General features: G+C 34.5%; 1 protein-coding gene across 1 annotated transcript in view; it reads right to left on the minus strand.

Annotated features, from left to right (window-relative positions):
- Nucleotides 1-20,470, minus strand: part of LOC104530564 (protein unc-13 homolog C-like) — a 42,804-nt gene extending 22,334 nt beyond the window's left edge. Inside the window, exons 1-6 of the mRNA XM_010175200.1 lie at nt 20,402-20,470; nt 19,805-19,869; nt 14,320-14,398; nt 12,503-12,508; nt 7,354-7,425; nt 2,143-2,362 (exon numbers count right to left, since the gene is read on the minus strand). Coding sequence (XP_010173502.1) covers nt 2,143-2,362; nt 7,354-7,425; nt 12,503-12,508; nt 14,320-14,398; nt 19,805-19,869; nt 20,402-20,470 — 511 coding nt within the window. The remainder of the gene's footprint in view (nt 1-2,142; nt 2,363-7,353; nt 7,426-12,502; nt 12,509-14,319; nt 14,399-19,804; nt 19,870-20,401) is intronic.
- Between the last annotated feature and the right edge of the window lie 2,866 nt (nt 20,471-23,336).

Here is a 23,336-nt window from a genome sequence, read left to right on the forward strand (position 1 = left end):
GGTAGAATAGAAGAAGGATTTTCTACATGTTTGGTGAAACAAGGAGAGCCCAACTAACAACAACAGCAATGTTCCTCCAAACAGAAAGGTGTGGTTATGATGCTTATAACCATTTGATCTTTGCAATACTTCATTACACTACTGTTAAATCATGATGTATTTGTATGTCTCTCATTCATGGAGTGAATCAATGTTGATTTACTTAAACTAAAAATATTTCTGAAACAATACATTAGAACATGATACACCAATCTGTTGAACCCTTAGAAAGGAAGTTTCAGCTATGCTTTATTTCTAGACCATTATGTATATAACCATGACAGGGGAATTCCCATACCACTGTATAGAACACTTGATAGTTATCTCTTTGCCACAGAATACAAGCAGAATTTTCAGAAAGCAGCAGATGAGAGCCCTTGCAAAGTTGCTCCAAATCCAGCAATAGCCCAATTTCTGGAAGAATGCGCAGAGAGTAAACTTCAATTTGATCCACTGCAATTCATATGGATTTGTTTTGAGGCCCTTCTACAAGATGAAACCCACATTCCATTTTGAGAATATCAGAATCAAGTCAGAGCCCCTTGTACATGTTTTCTTCCTCCTGTACATAAACAGTGCTAAACAAGAAGTGCACAATGGAAGAGATTAAATTTAGGAAAGCTATTTCTACTTCCTCCTTCAACTTCAGTGGTTAATTAGCACATATCCTGTTGCCAATATAAGTACAAACTCATCATTCTTCTAACTCATTTTCAGGCCTCTAAGTCCAAGTAATATAAGCCAAGTGATTCCCAGCAGAACTAGTGTGTCAAATGACTACCTAAAACAGAGAAATCAATGGGCTGATGTGTAATTAATTCTTTTTAACTAGTCTTAAAATGTACCTAGAATGAAATAGGACAATTACTCAATAAGACTGAATAGGAACTGACATTATGAAAGTATACTTTCTTTTGTTACTGTTCTTCAATAAGTGTAAATAACGAGAAGTTATTTACACTTATTGAAGAAATTACTCATGAGTATCTTCTTCACTTTACACAATTTGAAAACTCGCCACCAAAAATCATATTAATGCTGCACAACATACTTTTATAATATTTGATTTTCAGAGCAAACATTCTTTTCTCACCTTTGAAACTATGTCAAAAGTTTAGCTATCAAAGGCAGCCCAGTTTCAACCATAATGTAGAATCACAATTAAGCACAGTTAGGCAGTTTGATTTAGAAATTTGTCATTGATTTATGCTTCATGGGGTCAGCTGCTCTGGGAAATGGCGATTAGTTTCTGAACAATATGAATCTCGAGACTCCATCCCTTGTGACAGCACCTCATATAGAGAACACAGTGGGAAGAAAGAAGACCTAACTGGAATATCTATGTACTTTTCCTAAATGTAGAAGCTAGCTAAACCCACAGGAACATATCATCAGTAAACAAGCCCCTTCCATTCCAAAATCAGAATATGAGAAAGATTGCAGCTCTTCAATTTCTATTGTTTAGAATCTTGTGTAGTAATTGTGTTGTAGTTTAAGTATGGTTTAAAGGCACCTCAGGTGTTCTTGGAGGAATGAATGGTGGCTGGAATCAATTTGGCCAATGAAAAAGCAATGAAAAAGGTTGTTTCACCTTAATTCTAGTCTGAAAGGACTTCCTGACTAATAATTTTTTCACTTATACATACATGGTTTGGTATTTTGAAGGGACAAGATCCTATTTATTGTTTTCTATTTTTGCCTATTCTATAGCATATTAATATGACTACAATAAATATTAGGGGTTTTTTTTAATCTTTGCTTTGACATTTCATGTGTTCTGAGTTAAATAAAACAAAGAGGGTCTATGTTATGTAACAAATTGCTCCGGATGTTGCCATAGGCAGTGGAAAGTAAATAATATACTGATGCTACCAAACATTATTTTGTAACTGACCAGCAACATTCACCAAGTTCCAAGCACAAAAGCAAAATGAACAGTAGGTATTTCATAAAGTTTCTGGCTAGCTCCTCAGTCAATGAACATCAACATGCCTTCACTGATTTCTGATGATCTGGTCCTTCATTTCAGGAAATATGTGAGTGTACATACAAAATCAAAAGGTGTGAAGTATTGTAAAGCTTTAGCTGTCAGGAAATACTCACTCTGCAAACAGTCAGCATTTAGGAGATCTTGGCACTTCTCATGGCATTTGACTCCACATTCAGTGCACCTCATGCCTTGTCGTGCTATGCCCCAGAGTAGACCTTCACATTCATAACAGTACGTGGGAGTTGTAGCTGTCCAAACTTCAAAGTTATGAGGTGTAGTTGATGATATTGGATAGATCAAAGCCTGCAATGTCTTCTTGAAGACATGTGTTTTCTGTTGGGCAAGGAAAAAAATAATGAAGACTTCAATTTAAGTATTTAATACAAGTGAACTGGAGCTAAATTATATGTCATTACACTTAGAATGTTAAAAAAATCAGAATGTACACAGAAGTATGAACTAATTTGCAAAATACCGATTTACTCATTTTGTCTTGCATTTTGAAGACAAAAGAACCCTGGATGACTGTTTTGATGGATTACAGAAACAAGAGTAAGTTGAAATAAGGTCAGTCAATTAACCCAGTCCTATGTATTTTTTATATTTTGAGGCAGAAATTTAAAAATTCACTAGCGTTGCATTCATTGATGCATTTTAAGTAACTACCTAACACATTACTTCTGAATATTTAAATACTTCCTAGAGGAACTTAGACACACTGCACAAAATGTACTTTGATTATATACAATGCTATCCTTTAATACCTGCTGTCCATATAATTTCATCAAATAAAAGTGGGCCAATTTTATGGTTCCATTTTATCTGTATTCCTGTAATAGTATACTCACTACTTCCTTTTTAAGCACCAAGATGCTTTTTAGCTACAAACTAGACTGATTCTTACTCTCAAAAATGCACACCCATTTCTTAGACTGTTTTGGCTTAGGATCCATGAGGAGTTCTAGTAGGAGAACAATTATCAGTTATTCACTGATTAGTACTGCAAACAACCTGAACCTCAGCTCCTTAGCACTTCATAAGGCAAAACCAAAGTAGTGAAGTTTCGTGTATAAACCATCGTGTTATATGACCACTATGGTCTGCTTTGTTTATTTGAGCTTTGTTTTCAGACACACAGATATTCTAAGCCCATTTTATTTATCTGGAATAAGAATAACTCAGCAACCTGTATGCAGCACTTGGCACCACATAAAAATATGACCTTCCTGGTTTTTGGTGGGTTTTTCTGTTTTGTTTCGGTTTTTTTTCCCCTCCACTAAAAGCACATATGGCTGCCATAAATTTATTAGAAGTTCTAGACTTGTTCTCTTATAAAATAATCCATATTTTTATATGGAAAGAAGAAACCATATTAAAAGAAGCAGCACAGTGAGAAGTGAAATATTTCTGAAATTCCGTCTGTCCTACCATCTCTTTATCTTGTGTGGCTATAATGCAAGATAACTGTAACGCTGGCCGTGTAGCTGTAGCAAACTGGTGAACAACATTTTGGAATTTGTGTGGTTTGGCAGTATGAGATTTAACATCACTGTCATGGTTCTGATAGTAAAGAAAGTGAGGCTATCTTAGTTAAGCATTTGATAATACTCAATTTGAATATTCAGCTGTGGTAAGTCTATGCCAAATGCAAGATATTAGCCTGTCTAACAGCACACTAACATGCTCTTGGTTTTATGTATCTGCATCTCTGTTAAAACATGTGAGATATTCTGCTAATAATAGTCTGATTTTTTTTTTCTATGCATATCTGCATAATGTTGCACAGAGCCATCAATTAAAGGACTTCTGCTACCATGGGAAAATCATTGCCATGTAGCCATAGATCTATGGATTCATAGGTTCAAGCACTAGAAATAACAAAAATGTTAAGTACCTTCGGCTTCAACAGCTCTTATTGAAGTTCATAGTTACATGCTAAAAACATCATCTATCCTGTGAAGCCTGAAAAAACAAATGTGCTCTGATATTTAATGGACATTTGGTCCTACTACCCCTGAGAACACCATAGAACTGAACTAAAAAACAAGACGGATATATCAAGAATGACTAAAACAAAGCCTGAATTGCTCTCCAGGGTGCTTTCTCAGCCTATCCTAGACAATTAGCCATCTAGTAACATCCCTGAAAGCGAGCCAAGGTCTGCACAGGTTTAATTTGTCAGACCCTTTTCTAAGGGCTTAGTCATGGCCACCTAACTTTGTAAACTTCTATCTTTGTGCATTTCCTCACCCTCTGCCTCCCATGTCACAGCTTACCAGCTACAGGGATCAGAAAGAAAACTTCAAAAACAACCTAAAGTGAATTTATGCAGCTTGTTGAGGAGTCAGGTTCCTCAGAAACCAACAGGTCTCTGGATTCCTTTGTAGATTACATTCTCACACAACTGAACTCTAGTAGTATCAGTACAAATCCTGCTCACTCACCCTTCTCAGCTTTGCTGGTTTTTCCCCATATAAATAATTTTAATAACTTTTATCTATTTCTGAAATGGCAGTAAGTAATGAAATGGCACACCTCAACAGGCCTTGAAATAAACATCTGAAGCTAAATGAAATTTTCAGCTGAAAGACACAATTTGTAGATCGGTTTTGCTGCTGAACACGATCTTTCCCCTGTTGTTAATAAAGAAAATGACAATTGTAAAGGAGAATTTTTATTTACCTTACTGTCTAGAGGCTTTCATTCCTAATACTCTTCTCTGTTTAAATGTATCTATTACATGCATTCACTGAGCTCAGGGCATGGCAACATTGAGCACTGTTAATATATAGGAAGATTATTTAGTTATCTGCTTATCCTCCAATGTAAAGTTTATTTCTATCATATACTACTTGAGATATTTTTTCAATGTCATTGTCGTTGACAAACTTGCAGCTCTGTCTTTTTGTTCAGCAAAGTAATTAAATGAATGCTCAAGTGAAAGCATATATTTAAGCATGACTGAAGTTAATATTTTGACACTGCTTAAAAAATCTTTGGATCAGTGCCTGAAAACATACAAGCTCACAGTGTCATGAATGTGTTATACCAGGAGGATAGCAATGTCGGGTGGCAAAGCTCAAAGCATTTAACCTCAGATTTTAACTTTTGGAGTAAGTGGTGTTTGATTTTTGATAGAAGGCATTAGTTCAAACAATTTCCATACTGAATCTCATCAGCCAAACAGCCTGTTTCCATCAGAGTTGCTAATACTCCCTCCAGGAAAGGTTGAGGGAGAGTAAAAACCAGAAAAAGCCTTAATCAGAGGAATAACTTGCCCAAAGGGGATTTTCTTCCTTAACTCCCATCGGTGACTGCACTTCATCTTGTTTTGTGGAGAGTATCTGGAGAGTTCTTTTATGCCTGAAAATGTCTGTTCTTTTTGTTTTCAGATCTTGCTCTACTCAGTTTTGATGATGCTTTAGGGCATTAAGTTCTGCTGGCTACTTACAGACCAAGTAGAAAAGTATTATTTTCACTTTGAAAAAATATCTTGTAAGTTGTTTTACTGGCTTTACCATTACATTTATCACTGAAAGAGTATGCACTTCCCTTTAGTATGTTTAGTGAGTGCTGGCATAAGACAGGCTTCTCTTATTCACCTTTCCTCTAAATTAGCTTTTTACATTTTCTCATCGAATTAACTTCTATGTATCTAAATTATATATGTTTTCTGCCTTTGGGTTTATATTTTTATTTAAAGATTTCTTAAGAAATATCTATTTCTGGTACGCCATTTTTCATATGGCTTGGTTCAAACAGAGGCCAAATAGTATAATGCCATAAAAATACATTTAACTAATTTTTCCAGTTCCATTCATTCTGAATCACAGTTCAGTAGTTTCTCCTGACTGACAGCAGGTGTTGGAGAAATGTTTGCATTGAGCTACACATTGGGATTTGCTGCCTTCTTTCTTCCTACTGAACAGTACCACTTAGGTCAGAATCTGTAAGCGCAGTCCAAATTATTATTTCTTGTCCTGCATTTCTTGGCAATTAATATTATCTCCAAAACTTGTACCTTTAGCTCTCCAAAGTCACAGTCTGGTAGTTTTTGCATGAGGGGAGGCATGTAAACAAACAGTTAAACCTGTATTTATTGTCATAAAAGGTACTAATACTTGTACATGACTTTATTTGTTTAGTAGACATCTTACAGTAATGTATATGGAGTAACTTAGAAGAGTTTACTGAACTTAAATATTTTTGTAGCAGCTATAACATAGATGGAAAAAGTTTTTATTTTGCACCAATTGCATGGCATAAGTTTGTTCTCTGTAATTTTCTCTCAGCCTTTAACTTTTTAAGATTCCATAGTTCTCCTTTGTTCTATCAACCTTTGTTGTTATTTTAAGGCAGCAGAACAAAATAACTAATGCTCCTACACTGAAAGACCATTTCAAACACCAGCTGTTTCCTGCCTTATCGATCCATTCCTAAGCACTACTAAATTGTTCCTTTATGGTTACCATATAAGCACAGAAAGATCACAATAAATCAGAAAAGAGTGACGGATGTATGTATACTTGTGCTATGGGTTTTATTTCCCAGAATATCTGTCAACATGTTCTGCTTTTTAATTCTTCTACTATGGAGCTTAAGAACAGCTTAAGAAAAAAATCAAAATTTAATTTTATTTTCAGTGTAATGCAGGATATATTCTAGAAAGTTATGCTTGCACTAGCAGTATAAGGAGCACAAAAGGGCCCTTTATTCCTTCAAATCAGTATCTTTGCTTGGTTCAGTCATGTAAATCTGCTTGTACTGCACTTTAAGTATGCCTGAAGAAAATGGAATTGCACTTGTGTTTTTGTTTAAAATAAATTTCTTTTGCAAAAGGTAAGTGAAGTTAATAATAGAAAAGCACAACACACAGGTTTTTCTAGCTATGAAATACGATCTTCCAACAGATTATCCTGGTTATTTCTTGTATGAATTAAATATTTCTTCATCTAGAAGAATAATTAGCAGGAATTTATTAGCAGGAATTACATTTACAAAATCAAATCCCAGACACATTTAAGGACTGGGGGGTGGTGGTGGGAGGGGTGCGCTAATCACACAGAAAGCTAATTGTAATTGTGGTGTGAAGAAGAGAGACTGCAGGTAAAGCATGGTGCAGCTGGACAATTTGAAATGAAAACTTTCCCCACGTAACTGTTTTGTAAAACAAAGGTTTCTTCCTTAGTCTCTTCTGACTGTCATGGATGTGAGTCAGCAGAAGCAAACCTGGTCTTGTCACTGTGGAACAGGCAGCAAATTCTGCTCAAGATCCCTGAAAGTTCCTACACAATAAACAGAATGCTTCCACTGAAAACACTTACCATTTCATCATTGTTTATGGAGGTCCGGATGAGCATGGCCATAGAAATGCCAGACTTCCGAGCTGCAAGTGTCTGTTTAAAGCAAATGCAAAACTGTTAAAAATTATGCTAGCAACTCCAATTGTTGAATCTAATAGAAGGCAAGTAGTACTTGACTGTGCTATTTGATTTAAGCAAAACTGTAGGAGTTACAAAAAGTTTTAGTTCATCTTTTCAGCACACAACTTTTAAGGCTTCAGTACATAATGCAAGCACTGTTTCCATCATCATTACTGTTTCTTTCAGCAGTGCCTAGCTGAACTGCCATTTCTAATATAAAACCTGTTATTCAGAGGTTTATGACTCAGTTTTTTCAAACCACAGGCTGTCACTGTTTTTTCGCTTTGCCAACCAAATTAATGTGGTACAAGGATAGGCATCCTGCCCTAATTTGGAAGCTGTCTGTGCCTGTAGCAACTTGGGAGATCATTTTGCAACAGTCTTGTGGTTCAAATTGTCAGTCCAGATAATCTTTTGTAACTGACTAAGCATTTTAAAACAGCATGTACGTATATAAAATGTTTTAAATTAAAAAATAAAAAAAATATAAAAAAAATATTTGGGGGACTTTCCTTGAAGACTGTATTCATTCAATACTATGAGTAGCTATATGGAGAAACACCCTTGTTCTTGGAGGGAGGAAAAAAGGCTGGAACTCTGTCTCAATCTGTCCTTTTTTGCTGACATGATATTATGGGTATATTAACGCCTCCCAGTTCTGAAGACTATGTCCTTGGTTGTAGAGACAATCTCATTTGCTCTAGTATAGTACATACAAAGGCAACCAAAATAAGTATTTTTAATACACAACAAAAAAGGAAATTTTATCTTCCTTACTGCAATATCCCTATAATTTAAATGGGGCCTTGAGAATTAACTAGAGAAGGAAAAAGACCCCGAGGAAATGAGTTCTGTGTGTCTTCCAAATAATATGTCTCTGAATACCACTTCTGCTATCACTAGTCCTTTTGGCCTGACAAAGATATTTACTCCACTGTACAAAATATTAATCGTAACACCGCTATATTAAGGTACTTCACTTGCAAAATTGGGCTCATGCATCCTTCTCGCTATTTTTAAATCATTCCAAGTGTGCCTGTATACTTGTGCTTTATCTTTGTTCTTCCATAAGCCAGCATCTGCTTTGTCATACTTTGCTGTCCCCACAGTGCAGCAGTGTGAGGGTGATCAATTATATCACCGACTAACCATGTCTGCTGTCTTTGTTGTGGGGATACAGATTTTCACCTTATTGTGAACTGAGTCTCTGTAGTCCACCATTATAGAGCTATTACAGCAAAAGTTTCAATGATATTTTGCATATGACATTCTTATTTATGGGAAATACATACTGAGTCAGAAGCAATTTAGGCTTACATCAGCAGAGGAACTGCATCATTAATCTTTGGATGGAGAGACAATTCCAGTTTATTCCCATTTTATAATTTTAAACACTGACATAATTTAAATGGATTTCTTTTTTATTTAGCAATATTGAGATTGTTAATTTTAATTTTAAATGTTTACTTTCCCCCGAGAACATACCCATTCGATTTTCAATAAGCTTCCCTTGATAATAATTAAACTTGCAGATAGTCACAAAATTATTAATCTTGTGAAACCAATTATAGGGTAAGAAGTCATCCTTGGCACAGAAGTATTTGATTTTATTCATCACTGTCCTATTATAGTTAATATATGATGGAAAGAACTCACTTTGTTTTTCTTTCAAACTCTCAGCAGTTTACCAAGCCTATGCCATTAATTTGCTATCAGTTTTCCCACTCTGTTATTAAGAAGTAAATAATTCTGTTTGCTTCTCTGTGATCATCGTTTCCTTCTATTTCTGTGAATATGGGAAATTACATTGGTGTACACCAGTGAGACTGACAAAGTGACAGTACAGATTAAACACAGCCCAGGCTTTGTTTTTTCAAACTTTTTGTGACAAAACCTAATATTACAAGACCCACATGTCAAAGTGAAAAAATGGCAAGCAAAAATGTGTTTGGAACATCAAGAAGAAAAGAAACAATTTTCATAATTAGTAGAGTTTTAACTTTAAAAAGATTATTTTTAAAAGCACCCTTCTTCTGATCCCTCTTGAAGCATACTTTCTCAAAGTCTTGGAAAATAACCATTTACATTTACTTACCTGCAGTGTGTTAGTTTTATAGTTTTGACACCTAGTCTTGTCCCTTCTGCTTAGAAAGTGATTTGATCCTTTTAGGTCTAAAATACATAATCCTAGCCATTGCAGGCTATAGAGCAACGTGGACTAGTTGGCAGGACATGTATATAAGGGGCATAATAATATTAACCTTGAATATAGGGTAGTGAATGATACTGTGTTCTGTCCTCTGGCAATATATCAAAGTACATCAGTCAGCAGGAGAATTGCAGTTTCATTCTATCAGTATAAGTCAACAAACAGATACTATTTCCTGTGAGAAAAAGGAAAGTAGGGAAGCAATTTTGACTCTGTCATGTGCCCTTGGGGCCCAGTTCTCTCAAGTAGTTTAATAATTTCCTCATTAATCAGAAATTTATCTAAAATCACAGTACGGTGTCCTATGTAAAAAATAACAAAGCCTAAAAGGAAACAGATAAACTGCATCTTCAAGAGAAAGTAAATAAAAATGTTTCTGTTCTGAAATACTGTAGTTGGTGATAATTCAACAGCTTGAAGCACCAAACACAGAAGAGTGTCTGTTCTTAAGGACTGAATTAAACTACGAGGAGTAAGCATTTTGGAAAGAGGGAGGGAAAAATGCTGCCAGACTCACTCATGGGAAACAAGGTGACAGGTTATGAATGTAGAAAAACCTTTCCCCATACTGCCCTTCTGTTTTTAAATAGTAACAAGGAAGAAAGGTAAGTGCAGCTAATCATCTGGAGCCTCCAGGAAGGAAGTCCAAATTGCCAGAGAATCAAAAGAACAGGGTGAGCAACAGGAACCTGACATCTTTCACTATTCTCCATTAACAGGACACAAGACTTGTTCAGCAGTTTACACTTACTCAAACTGACATTCAGATACTACTTTCTATGGTAATCTGACCTTCAGAGTGTAAAAATCTTTATGCTGAATCATGATCATATGGACAAATTTATTAAAAAAGAAAAAAAGGAGATGATAAAGCAGAACATAATCTGTTAAATTTTTAAAGATTTTTTCCAAATTCCTGGTACAGGATTTAAAATAACTTAGTCTCCTTTGTGCTCAAGTCCTTTTAGACCCCCTAATAACTTGTGCACTACCTTCTATATTACCTCCAAATTTGCCTTAATAGCTTAAATAAATAAATTAATATAATTAGAAATCATTCTAGCAAAAGCATTGAAAAGTAACTATAAGCAAAAGAGAATCAGGCTCAAGCTACAATTAAATGTTAAATGAAAAATTGCGTAAGTGAAAAAAGAGCCACCTGCCATGGTGAAATAAAATAAAACTGTTTTGAGCAGTTAAAGTAGCAGGGAGGAAGAAGCAGTCAAACTAATGTCTTGCAACTGCTCATGAATGCTGGCTATGCCAGGCAATGCACATCCTTCTGTTTTTACAGAGGGTTTCAGCTTTCCTGATCTGTTCCTGCACTTTTTTTTTTTTATTTAAAAAGAATCTATAGACTGCTATTACCAAGAAAAAAAAGACGATGACAAAATGTTACTACTTTATAAATACTTTTATATTTTTAATGCAATGTAAAAGTTACCCACTAGAGGTGAATCTGACAAAAAAATACTGTTTTCAGCATTTAAAAGCTGCACAAGTTCAGAAGTGTTTCTTTTTGAGCAACTACAAGTAATTTAACACTCTAGGCATCGCGACTTTATTGTTGTGAAAGGCAGATTTATACTCTGTTGCTTGGGGGTGGATCAAAAGAAGAAATTTGCATAATCACAGTGATTGCACAGTATTAAAGACACCTTTAAATCAAATGAAACCAGGAATTTTCTAGAGTTTTCATAACATTTGAAATGATGACTTGCATTAACAGAATTAGAGACTAAAGCATAGTGAGACAGAAAAATAGAGCTATCTACCTTTGTCTATGACTAGGTAGATCACCATACTTATTTGGTCATCGCGTTAAGCACTTCTAACCTCCACTATAATTATTGCTATTCCTTTCCCTGGTTGTAGTCTCACCTCAAATAAAAGCTCTAACTAGTACAACATAGAGGACATGCTTGTTTAAAAGCAGAAGTTACAGTGATTACACATCAGCAAGTGCACTCGACACTTTTTTCTGGCTCCACATTAAACAGAGGACTGTTCAAGCTCTCTGTATTGTTATTCAAACACCTCTCTGTATTGAATGATCATTTCTCCTTTCATTGTCTTTCCCTCCTATACCAGATATATTCTACTAGAACTCTAATAATGACCTATAGTGAAACTCGTGACAGCAGCAGAGAACTGTTCTTGTACATGGATTTTGACTGCCTTATCCTCTCAAATGACTCAATCCAAGACAAGCAGAGAAAGTAGAGAGTCTCAATGCATTAGTGAAAAAAACTTCTCAGAGATCTAGGAGAAAGAAAACTAGTAAAGCTGCTGTTGAAAACTGGATTTTTCAAAATGTGAATTTATGGAAAAAAATGGAAGTCAAAGATATCTTAAGATGGTGTACACCATTCTGATAAACCTTATATTGAGATACTATGCTGAAAGCATGAAAACTCATACAGAGAAAATGGAAATGCAGTGGGACTAGGAAAATAAAGAGGGACCTTTAGAAGTGCCAAAGTTAGTGGAAAAATAAAGTATTTCCACAAGTTATTATTAAGTTATCAGAAAAAAATACACCATAGCACCTAAGAGTCTTTATTTGCTTTGGGAAATGCACCTTTTACAGGAAAGATGAAAGAATTTAGTTAATAGATACAAAAAGATTTAAAAATATGGCATGCTTTGAACTTCTCCTTGTCTAGGTATCTAAGGCTGTTCAGTTCCACAGGGGAAGTATCACAACTGGGTCCTAAACAATCTGCCATAAAATAGTTTTTCTATTTTCTAATAAAAAGACAGCATAAAAATATGACATCTGAGAAATCCCTAAGTGTTATTTTGAACATTTATAACATTTAATAGTACAAAAGCACTTACCATAGCCTTGAAAATCCATCCGAGATAGGAAAAAAAATTTAAAGAATATTAATAATTTGTCAGACATTGCAACAAAAAAAGATATAAAATGATACCTGTTTCAGTCAGTGTCAAAAGAGTCTATCACTCATTTCTAGCAGTATTATTTCTATTTTTCTGAAGCAGTTATATAAGTAGACATGAAAAAAGATAATTTACAATGTATCAGATCTTACAAGGACTTGAGAATTAAGTTACTAATTTAAATGAGGTATTTTGGAATCGACCTATTATAAGCTCAGAGCTCACAGGAGATTGCTTAAAATGCACATACGTTCAAATACAAATAATCTTTCAAAGGTGAAGATGATCTACACTAACTCTGAAATAAGTTCCTCTTAAACTGGTAAAATTGTTTTAGGTTTACAGCTGCAGAACCAATTTGTAATATAATTTACTATTTTAAACAAGTGTATAGTTAAACATACAATTAAGAGCTATAATATAAGTCCATAATTACGAAATTCCAGAGTAAATTTCATTTTAAAACTCTGCAACTTTGACTTATTAAAGGCAGAATTCCTTCAAGATGACTGGACAGTAAAGTAGTAATCATTACATAATAATCATTGATATATTAGAATAATTAAATGAAAGTTTTATTCCTCAATTCAAAATGTAAATTTTCTTTTTTGTTTTACTTTATAAATCATGTTTATCAAAGTGAATAGTTAATATTAAGATTCTGATGTCTTAACTTGTTCTGAGCAATACCTGTCTGTAAACAGTTCCAACAACTAAGAACAAAGCAAAGTGCTATTTAAGAAGTATAAAAGTATCATAATGTGGGTGTAAATTATACTCAGGTAATACAATTTACAGTGGAGTAGGTACTGTCAGGAAGATGGTTTCAATGAATGCAGGCTGTACTATGTCATAAATAGCAACTTCTACATGATTTCAGAAGGGATTCTACTCTAAAATTGTTGCTGTGCTTTCCCTTTGTGACCATTCAGATTGTACAGTATATCACCTAGAGTAACTGAACAGAGTAGCTGAGAATACATTGAGCAATAATATGGCAAAGATAGATCTTTTAAAGACAACTACAGTAATCATTTACTTTGGCTGACTCCCTATCATCTCTTTACAATGAGAAATTGGTTTGGGGGCTCACCACCACCAGAGACTAAATATGTATTTTACTGAATTATTAATGCTATACTTCAGAAAAATAAAAAGAGAAAAGTGAATGGCACTTAAAAGTCTTCAGAGCAAAGAGATTCTACCTTATCTTGTTCAGACTGGAATATGGAATAAACCTAAAGGAACTGCCATTCTTTTCACCTTTTTAAAATTTATTTGCCTGGATTATTATTGTCTGTAATGACTGCTAAAATAACATACCTCATCTTGTACCAAAAGTATGTATAAATCTTTGAAACATTCATACTGAAACAGGGTTGGTTTTTAAAAGGAACTTGCTTCCTCTTTCGTATCGTAATAAATCAAGTCAATCAGTATAGCAAGCACTCAATAACAGCTGTCTTCAAAAGCTAATTCAACACAAAAATTAGTAGTTTGTTATTGCACAAAATGCACATTACTTGATTCCATGAGTAATATCTAAATATTCAATGAGATATTCAGACTTATCTAGTACATTAAAACAACTGCATCATTGACCTTTACTGGCCTCAATCCATTCACCCAAGATACCTTTTTTCCATAAAACAATTGTGGACAAACTATTGTTCACATGCACAATAGTAATTACAAGAAAGATCTAGTCAACTGACAAATTAATTGCCAATTTCATGGCATCAGAAGTTACTTACCACATCTCGAACAATGGGAAAAGATTTCTTTCTACGCAGGTCTGGCATGCTATCAATTCCATACAGCCCACGGCCAGCACTGTAGGAGATGAAAAGGCAAAGAAGGAAATAAAAACCCAGGGCTTACAAGTTTGGATCCAGTTAAAATTAAAATTATCAGTTATCAGCTAAAAAAGTTAAGTGTTCTAATTCTTACAAAAAATTAATGACAGTGTTCTTGGTGTGGCTGACTTTTCCCCCTGGCACTCACCCAAAGTAAAGAGTAGCTGAAAGGTTGCTTATTACCTCCTAAAGCTTTTTACCCTGGATTTAGAAGTTATAACAGTAGCTTTCCATCAAAAGGACTTGCATATCTGGCAGTGGAGATGGAACATTGTAGAGGATATCATTCTTGTCATAAATTTGATGCTAAGAATAAAATATCTAACTAAATACATAATCACATCTTCTCATGAGTCCATATGAATACGGAGACAGAACTTGTCACATTTTAAGATAATTACATGGTGACCATCATTATTTTCTCTTACCTGGTTTAAGCTTTTTCATTAATCACACATTTAAAATCCATATTAGATCTTACATACAACTTGGAAACAACAGCAAAGAACTTTGAGCCACTTCAAAGAATAAAAGGCTAACACACTAATAGGATTTCAAAGAATACATACTGGTCTCCAGTAACAATATGCATCATTGACAGATACTCAGATTCTGGCTGATGCAGCAAAACAGACTTTGTGACTACAGCTTTGAGCCTTGCCCTGCCGCCTTCTGATCACAAATCTGTTCTGAATGCTTCATCCCCAGGTACAAGCTAAAGCAGAGCAACAGATATTCTCAATTTGTGTTCGCAGGTCTCTGGGGCCATCTCAGCTTTTGGAAAAGATAAAGTTACTTGAAAAGAAGTTCTGACCTCGATTTTTTTCCTGTCATGCTTCTTGTCACATTACAGGGAGCTAACGGTAGTCACCTAAAATGACTTTGTGCTAGCCTTGGGCAATGTGGCCTTCAAAGCGCCACCATTTCAACTTCTAACCTTTTTCTTTTACTTTTTTTTTTTTTTTTCAGTATTCTGGGAAGCAAACAAACAAACAAACCAAAACCCAAGCCAAACCACACAAAGTCCTCAAAACACTATAATTTCCCAAGGCCCAAAGTAAAAAAAAAAGTTATTAAAAACCAAGCATCAGCAAAACAGCATTAAAACTACATTTGCTAATATTCCTGACCCTTACACCAGAGCAAATCAGTAGTAACAATGAAGATTGAGTATTCACAGTGCTGCAAAAATTGCCTCAAAGGAAAATCTGGTCTCAACATTTACAAGGAAGAGAAAAATCTGAACATCCTCCACAAAATTAATGCTCCCTTTGCGGAACTGTCGCAATATCAAGGACTCATTTTGAATTCCCTCTACTGTCCTTGAAGTCTGTATAAATTGTTTCCTTAGTACCAACGTGACAGTAATGAAAAGAGACCAACAAAGGAATGGAAAAAAAACAACTTGCATAAAGCTTATGAGAATTTATAAGCTGGAGATAGAAAGTTCTACAAGACAAATTAATTTGCAACAACAGGATGGAGATCTTCCAAGAACTAGAAGAGGTAGTAATATGCTACACTTAGTTTAACTTGGACAATATGCATCTCCATGGCTGTCATTATCATAGGAACATACCATCTAGTCAAAATAAGAATATAAACCTCACAGAGCAGAAAGAGATAAAACAGATTAAAAGCAACACTGAAACATCATTGACACCATAATGAAGATGTTGAGACTGTATCTTACAAAAAAACCACCAAAACAAAGCCTTAATTTCTCTTTTAAATCCTGTCATTTATGTAGCTGTGAACTAGCTTTGCAGACAAATTATTTTCATGTTACTCATGGTAGTAGAGCAGTTAGAGCATTTTATATTATTTTTGAAACATTTTAAAATACTGTTACTTATTTTTTCCACTAAAATAAATATTTATTTAGAAACACTATATAAAGGAAAGAAATTACAGGACTAATTAAAACAAAAAAACATTTGAAGTACACAGATGAAACTAAAAGGTACCAGCATAAAAGGGGATTGGCGCATAATAAGGTGAACAACCTTCAGCAGAGACATGGAAAGGTTGACCCACCAAACTCTCATATGTCACAGACATATAACACAATAAATGTACACCTGACTGGGAAGACACATTTCAGTTTTAAGTGGAGAGCAGGAGAATCCACTGAGAGATACAGTGGAAAATACAGTTCCACTAACACGTGTGCTGAAAACACGCATTTCTATCTTACTTTTGGAGAACTGCATATATAGTATTTTTTCATGCATCTTCACTGAGACAGCCCTGACTTTGGGTATACGAAGTAAAAATTCTTCTATGCACAAATTCTCTGTATAAGAAAAAATTTGAGCCTTCTAATAACATTTAAGAGGACTGTAACTATGGAAAGATTGCTTGCTATCAGCTAGAAGTAAAGATTAATATACTTTTCTGTTGAAAAACAGCAGAATAGCTACATTACCAGAGCTAACAAACTGGGTAATGCTATATTGACAGTGAAATATTAGTCTTTGTGTATAGTCTTTGGAACATTAAACACTACAGCCATAGAAAAACCATTCATGTTACACAGGTTATACATTAAATTCTCTACTCCCCTCCCCACCACCAATAATAAACCAAAACATCCTGACATAGAAGGGGATGAAATTGAAGGCACACAAGTTATCATCTAAGGCAAAAAAAACCCTGTAATGTTGACTATTTTTTGTATGCTTCTGAAGATATTCTACATAACAATAATCTGGATCTGTCAGAGAATCTAAGAAAAATAAATTTGTTTTACCATTTAGAACATGCCACTGAAGGAAAGGAGTAATCATTTGCAAGCAGCACCATCTGTGTACCATTAGCAAATTTCAGAATGGATTAGGCTATGTGGTAAAATTATCAGTCTCCGACATACTGCCATCAGGCAAGCAGTGAATGGATATCGAGCAAGCCTCTAGAAAAAGTAAAACAGTACTACCCTAAATGCATATAAATGATGAAAAACCCAGCTGACCTCCATGTACTTCTAAAAGATACTGACAGGATGAATTCTAAAGTGTCTCATCTTCAATAAAATGAAGAAGAAAAACAAAATTAAGAAGATAGTATTTCTTACTGGTATAGAAAGAACAGGATACTTGAAGATATGACAAAGAGAATTTGAGGTAAATATCAAGTTACCTCTGTGATGCCTTCTGATTCTGAGATACATTTATTTTTCAACAAAAACCCCACCAAATATAAATTGTCATACATCAAATCAAAAGTATATTGTCATAATTTGCTAGCACAGTTGCAATGGATCTGATGAAAGTCTTCCATGATTCCATTAGAAGAATAATGTAAACATGAGCATAGAAAATTTTAGTAAATGTTTTTGTGACAAATATATTGTTGAAAAAATATTAAAATCAGTAGTATAATGATGAGAAAAAGGTGCTTCAGATGTGCTAATTTCATGTTTACAAACATAATTCAAACACATACTAATGTTTTGCTTTTGGAAGTCAGGAATGAAAGTTCACAGCACTCTGTTCTATTTTTAAAACGTAGAGAGAGACAGAACTTGGAAAATCCCATTCGAAGAAGCAATAGTCATCTTGGTATGATAAGAAATAGTGCTGACCAACACCAAAGGCAAAAGTTTTTATCATTTTAGTACTGAGATATTTTCAGCCTTTTCAATCTTATGAGAAAATAGCAACTGATCAATGTGAAAGCAATGCATGGTTTGCAAGCCAAGAGAAATACACGGTAATTTTATTCTAATATCAAAGAGCACGTTAATTAAATAACCACATAAATTATCTCTTACAATATTTAAAACGTTTCACATTGCATTCAGCAACTAACCCTGCACAATGTCACATATGGCCTCACACTTCTACAGCAACTCTGAAGTTTCTATGAGCTGGAAAAGGAAGAAATACAACACTTCAAGGTATGACAAACTATACAGAAACTACCCAAGCCAATGAAAAGCTGGAGAGTGCTCTTTAATTTGTTTAAGGTTCAGCAAGAAGTACAAATATTACCCTAACTATACCTTCTATAGCAGCCTGTGAATTATATTAAGCAAATTAATATTAAGCAAATCTCCCCCTCTACTCCGCTCTTGTAAGGCCCCACCTGGAATACTGCATCCAGTTCTGGAGCCCCCAACACAAGAGAGACATGGACCAGTTAGAACAAGTCCAGAGGAGGCCACGAGGATGATCCGAGGGCTGGAGCACCTCTCCTATGAGGACAGGCTGAGAGAGTTGGGACTGTTCAGCCTGGAAAAGAGAAGGCTCTGGAGAGATCTTATAGCGGCCTTCCAATACCTGAAGGGGGCCTACAAGAAAGCTGGGGAGGGACTTTTTGTAAGGGCAGTTAATGACAGAACAAGGGGAAATGGCTTTAAGTTGGAAGAGGGTAGGTTTAGATTAGATATTAGGAAGAAATTCTTCACTGTGAGGGTGGTGAGACACTGGAACAGGTTGCCCAAGGAAGTTGTGGATGCCCCCTCCCTGGAATTGTGTAAGGCCAGGCTGGATGAGGCTTTGAGCAACGTGGTCTAGTGGAAGGTGTCCCTGCTGATGGCAGGGGGATTGGAACTAGATGAGCTTTAAGGTCCCTTCCAGCCCAAACCATTCTATGATTCTACGATTCTATGAAATTAATAGCATTAGTACCTTTTAAGGGAACAAAACCAAAAATACAGGAATCTAAATGGAAAAACTTCATAGCATCTAGATTCTATTGTATAGATGTGTAAATGAGAAGATGGAATATAAATTAGGTAATTTGATCTCATCACCTTGTCTTTGTAAGAAAGTATAACTACAGCAAATAGTGCTTATACAGAGCACCAGCAAGAGGACAATAACCCTTTTAAATAGTTAACTAATGTAACTGATAAATTTTACTGATGGCTTTTACTTATTTTCCTTTCCAAACCGAATAATTAAAAGGTATTAAAAACAGGAATGAGAGATTTTCCTCAAAGGAAAGAAACCCTAGAACTGGATGTAAGATAGCTCCAGATGCAAGACAACTGGAGACAACCAAATAAAATGTACAGGTTTCTGCCACATTGATTCTCAGCAACTGGAACACCTTTTTCCCTTGACCTTTTTGATTTCAACTATTAGCCTAATATTATTATTACACACTTACTAAAATGAAGACAAAATCAAACCATAGCTTCAAAGTACATATATTTTGTATGCAAATAGGTAAAAAACTGTCATCCAGTTGACCTGTGCGACTAAATTGTATTAATTTCTTAAAAATTAAAGACTTAAAGGAAGATATACACAATGAAAGTGACTTCCTTTTAAAATAATTCATTTTCTTATAAGCAGAAAACTTAGAAAATATACTATAAGTTTATGAGACTAATTTGCAGATATAAACAACAAGATTCAGTCACATTGGTACTTACCCGCTAAATGCTTGGTCTGCATAAAGCTTGGAAGTATCCAAAGAACTTCCACTTACTATCCGAGCCTTTAATAAAGACCAAAAGAAGCACAGTTACTCCATTGTTCTTAGTAAGACTTGGACGGAATTTAACTGCATCAAACATATAACACCAAATATGGAAATGTTTAGCAGGGTCAGCTCCAAGCCAAAGCTACGGTAACTATTACTTTGTAGTACATTTTGGCAGCGTTCAGCATTTAGTGAAACACACTGGAAGAACCCATGGGAAGATAAGATATTGCTTCCCAAGTATTTTTGTCCTTTAAGTCCTGTACTGTATGAAGTGTAGACGATAATTAGAGGCAAAAATCCCAGATATCATGTTTGACAGTAGCAGACCCCTGTGTTGGCAATTATGATAAGCACAACAGTAAGGGTTATCTGGTCTATAAATGCAACACATTTGCAACACACTCAAAGGAGAGCAAAAGAGGGGAAAGCTGGGAAAAACATGCAAATTTCACAACTAAAATGAAGGAACCAAACAAGTCAAATAAGTCATAAACAAACATCAACAAAATACATGATCCCTATAGTAAATACATGATTTTAAAACCTTTTCATCCACAGAACTGCTATCTGAAAGAGAATTGGGAAGAAGGAGAATATAGGTTAGACAAAACATTCTGTAAGAAAGTATCTTATGCTATTAAAAACTGTCACTGTTTTAATCTCCTAAAGCAGAGCAGAATCCAAGTAACACCTGTGCTTGGCTGTATCATTGCAGTAAGACCACTGTCACTACATTTTAAACAAGCAAAAAGATGTTTTCAGTAGATAAGAACCCATGCCATCTATGCAGGACTGTGTGGATACCATATAATTTATATACTGTATCTCATCTCCACATGATTTTTATGTTTCTTTTATTGTTTTTAATATATTTTTAAATATTAATTAATATATATTTACCATAGTTGCAGTGTTCAAAAAAATAATGCTTTACTTCCAAGGAAAATGAAAGTTTTTCTACTAAGGATATACACACATTAAAAAAAAAATCTCCTGAACTGTAATTATTCTATGCTATCACAGCCATTCCCCAACATAAAATCTAAAACTGTGAAAGTGTAAGATATGATATATATATAATTATAAATTGCTCAATGCAAAGATATTATGTATTCACATTTACTATCAGACAAAATATTTGCTGACAGGAAAAGCTACCCTTATTGTCTTGTCAATTTTAAAATATAAGTACATTTAAAATTGGTTGAAATATATTATTCCACCAGTAAGTGTATCTCTTTTTTTGACATTTATAGTACAGTGCATACATGAAACAGCATTGTTTTAATTGTCACCTTACTGATCTTTCCATTTTTCCTCCCCAAATGGGGTTCACACTCTACAGGACCTTTAAATAGTTCAGATATTTTTAAGATGCTTGAAGATATCCCACATTACATATATTACAAAATGATAATTTACACCATAATAATGTGCCATGTTTCATTTTTAAACCAGTTTATTTACAAGAAAATATTACATTCAAACACAGATGAAAAATGTGTTGGGAAATGTAAAGTTGCATGTTTTCTCACTTCAAAACTTCCCTCTGCCCCTCTTCAGAAAAACTAGAAATTTTATTTTGCCTAAGAAATTAATTCTTGACTAAATTAAGCTACAGCATTTTAGTTGTCAAATTACCCTCATTTGACTGAGTTGATTTATAAAAATGAGTTTAGTCTTTACATTTTATTTATTTATGAAATATATTTGTGTGACAACATCAGATATGATTGGCTACTCTTTCTTCACAGGTATATAAAGATTTGGATGACCATATGATCCCACTTTTCCACTACAAAATTATTAAAGCATTTTTATAAGCAGAGTAAGAGCAGAGCCAGGAGTAACTAGATGACTGTAAGATGGGCTGGCTGTGGGAACAAAATGGGATATGCTTTTATGAGGGCTAAAGGAAATAAGAGGAGTAGTTAAAACCAAAGTGCTGGAGCAACATCTGGACAGGTGAACAAAAGGAAAGGCAAGAGAGGATATGCCAATAGAACTTTAAGTAGGAGAGACTGAGTCTAAATTAATTCTCAAACTTGTAACAAAGGCAGAGTCCAAAAGGTGAAGAGAAATTTGGGGACTGAACGAAATTTTAGGCAGGACATCACTTGTAAGGTAAGAAGCTCCTCCATAGTCTGTTCATGCAACCTACAACTTCTTTCTAGAATATCTAATCATAACTATTTGTAATACTGCCATTTAAAGATGCATAATAAATCTCAGTATTATTTATGTGAAATGCAATTTTTAAACAGTTTGCAGGTACTTTGCTACCAGCTGCCTAAAGAATCAGATGAATTATAAGCTTAAATCAGTTGTTTAGAAAGTTATATTAAAAAATACAAAATTGTTGAGACTTGTCTTCCACATTAAATGGAATTTTGTATTTCAGAACATGAGAGATGGACATATGAAATTTTCTTTACCTCTCTTGGGTTTCAGCCAGCTTCATCTAATTTCACTACACTTCCTTTACTGGAACCTAATTTTGCCTAAATTTAGGAAGGAGAGCAACAATCAAAAATTAGAAAGGGAAAAAAAGTATTACGTATTTGGTTTAACTTGTGTTTCTTTGCAGTTGCTACTTAAAAAACCAACCAAACAAAAAAAATGCACCAGTCTAATGGCCTGTTTTCTCAATAGAAATTGCATAAAGCAGACAACTGACGCAAATTTCCCAAAATGAGATTTTGAGAGCATCTCTTTTTTGTAACAAATGACTGCATCTTCAGAGACAAAATTAATTTGAAAACTTCATTGTTTATTGCTTCTTCTGAATTCACCATGACTGAAATAATCTGAACTGTGGAAGTGCTCTCTGTGTGTAAGAGAGTCAGGAAGTGTACAGAGTCACCTAGCAATTCACTTTGGTAGTCATTAGGCTACCAGAATAGACAGCAACATTCCTTGATGTAAATAAGAAATGACCTGTGATTATGTAAGAGACCAATGGATGTATTTTCAAATCAAGGATATGAGGCTAGACAGCTCAGATTATACTACTGAATAACAATGACTTACTTAAAAGAGCTTATCTTCATATAACTCATTGCTGTCATCCACTGATTCTATGGCAAACAACTAACCTAAAAAAGTTATGAATGTACTAAGAACAGTATAAATGCTGGTTCATTGAGTTAATTCTATAGGATACTGCATATTTTGTTTCCATTAGTTTCTTTCTCCTTAGATTTTTTTTTTTTTTTTTTTTTTTTGAATGTGAAAATAGCTACATTACAAAATACCAGTATAGCCTTCATGTTATGCCTCGATACCATATGCTATTTTAGGTAACTGGAGGGTATTTTACTAGGATTATAGGAAAAATCCATGCAGTGATATTGCTCCATAATTGTTGCTATTTCAGCTCAGTACACAACATATAAAACTAGGTACTGGAATGATGAAGAGTAGGATGGTCATCTAGCTACTTACTACTGAAAATTATGTTTACAAATGTCAAATATTGA

The sequence above is a fragment of the Antrostomus carolinensis genome, unplaced genomic scaffold (genome assembly GCF_000700745.2).
Source record: "Antrostomus carolinensis isolate BGI_N321 unplaced genomic scaffold, ASM70074v2 scaffold53139, whole genome shotgun sequence".
Taxonomy (NCBI): domain Eukaryota; kingdom Metazoa; phylum Chordata; class Aves; order Caprimulgiformes; family Caprimulgidae; genus Antrostomus; species Antrostomus carolinensis.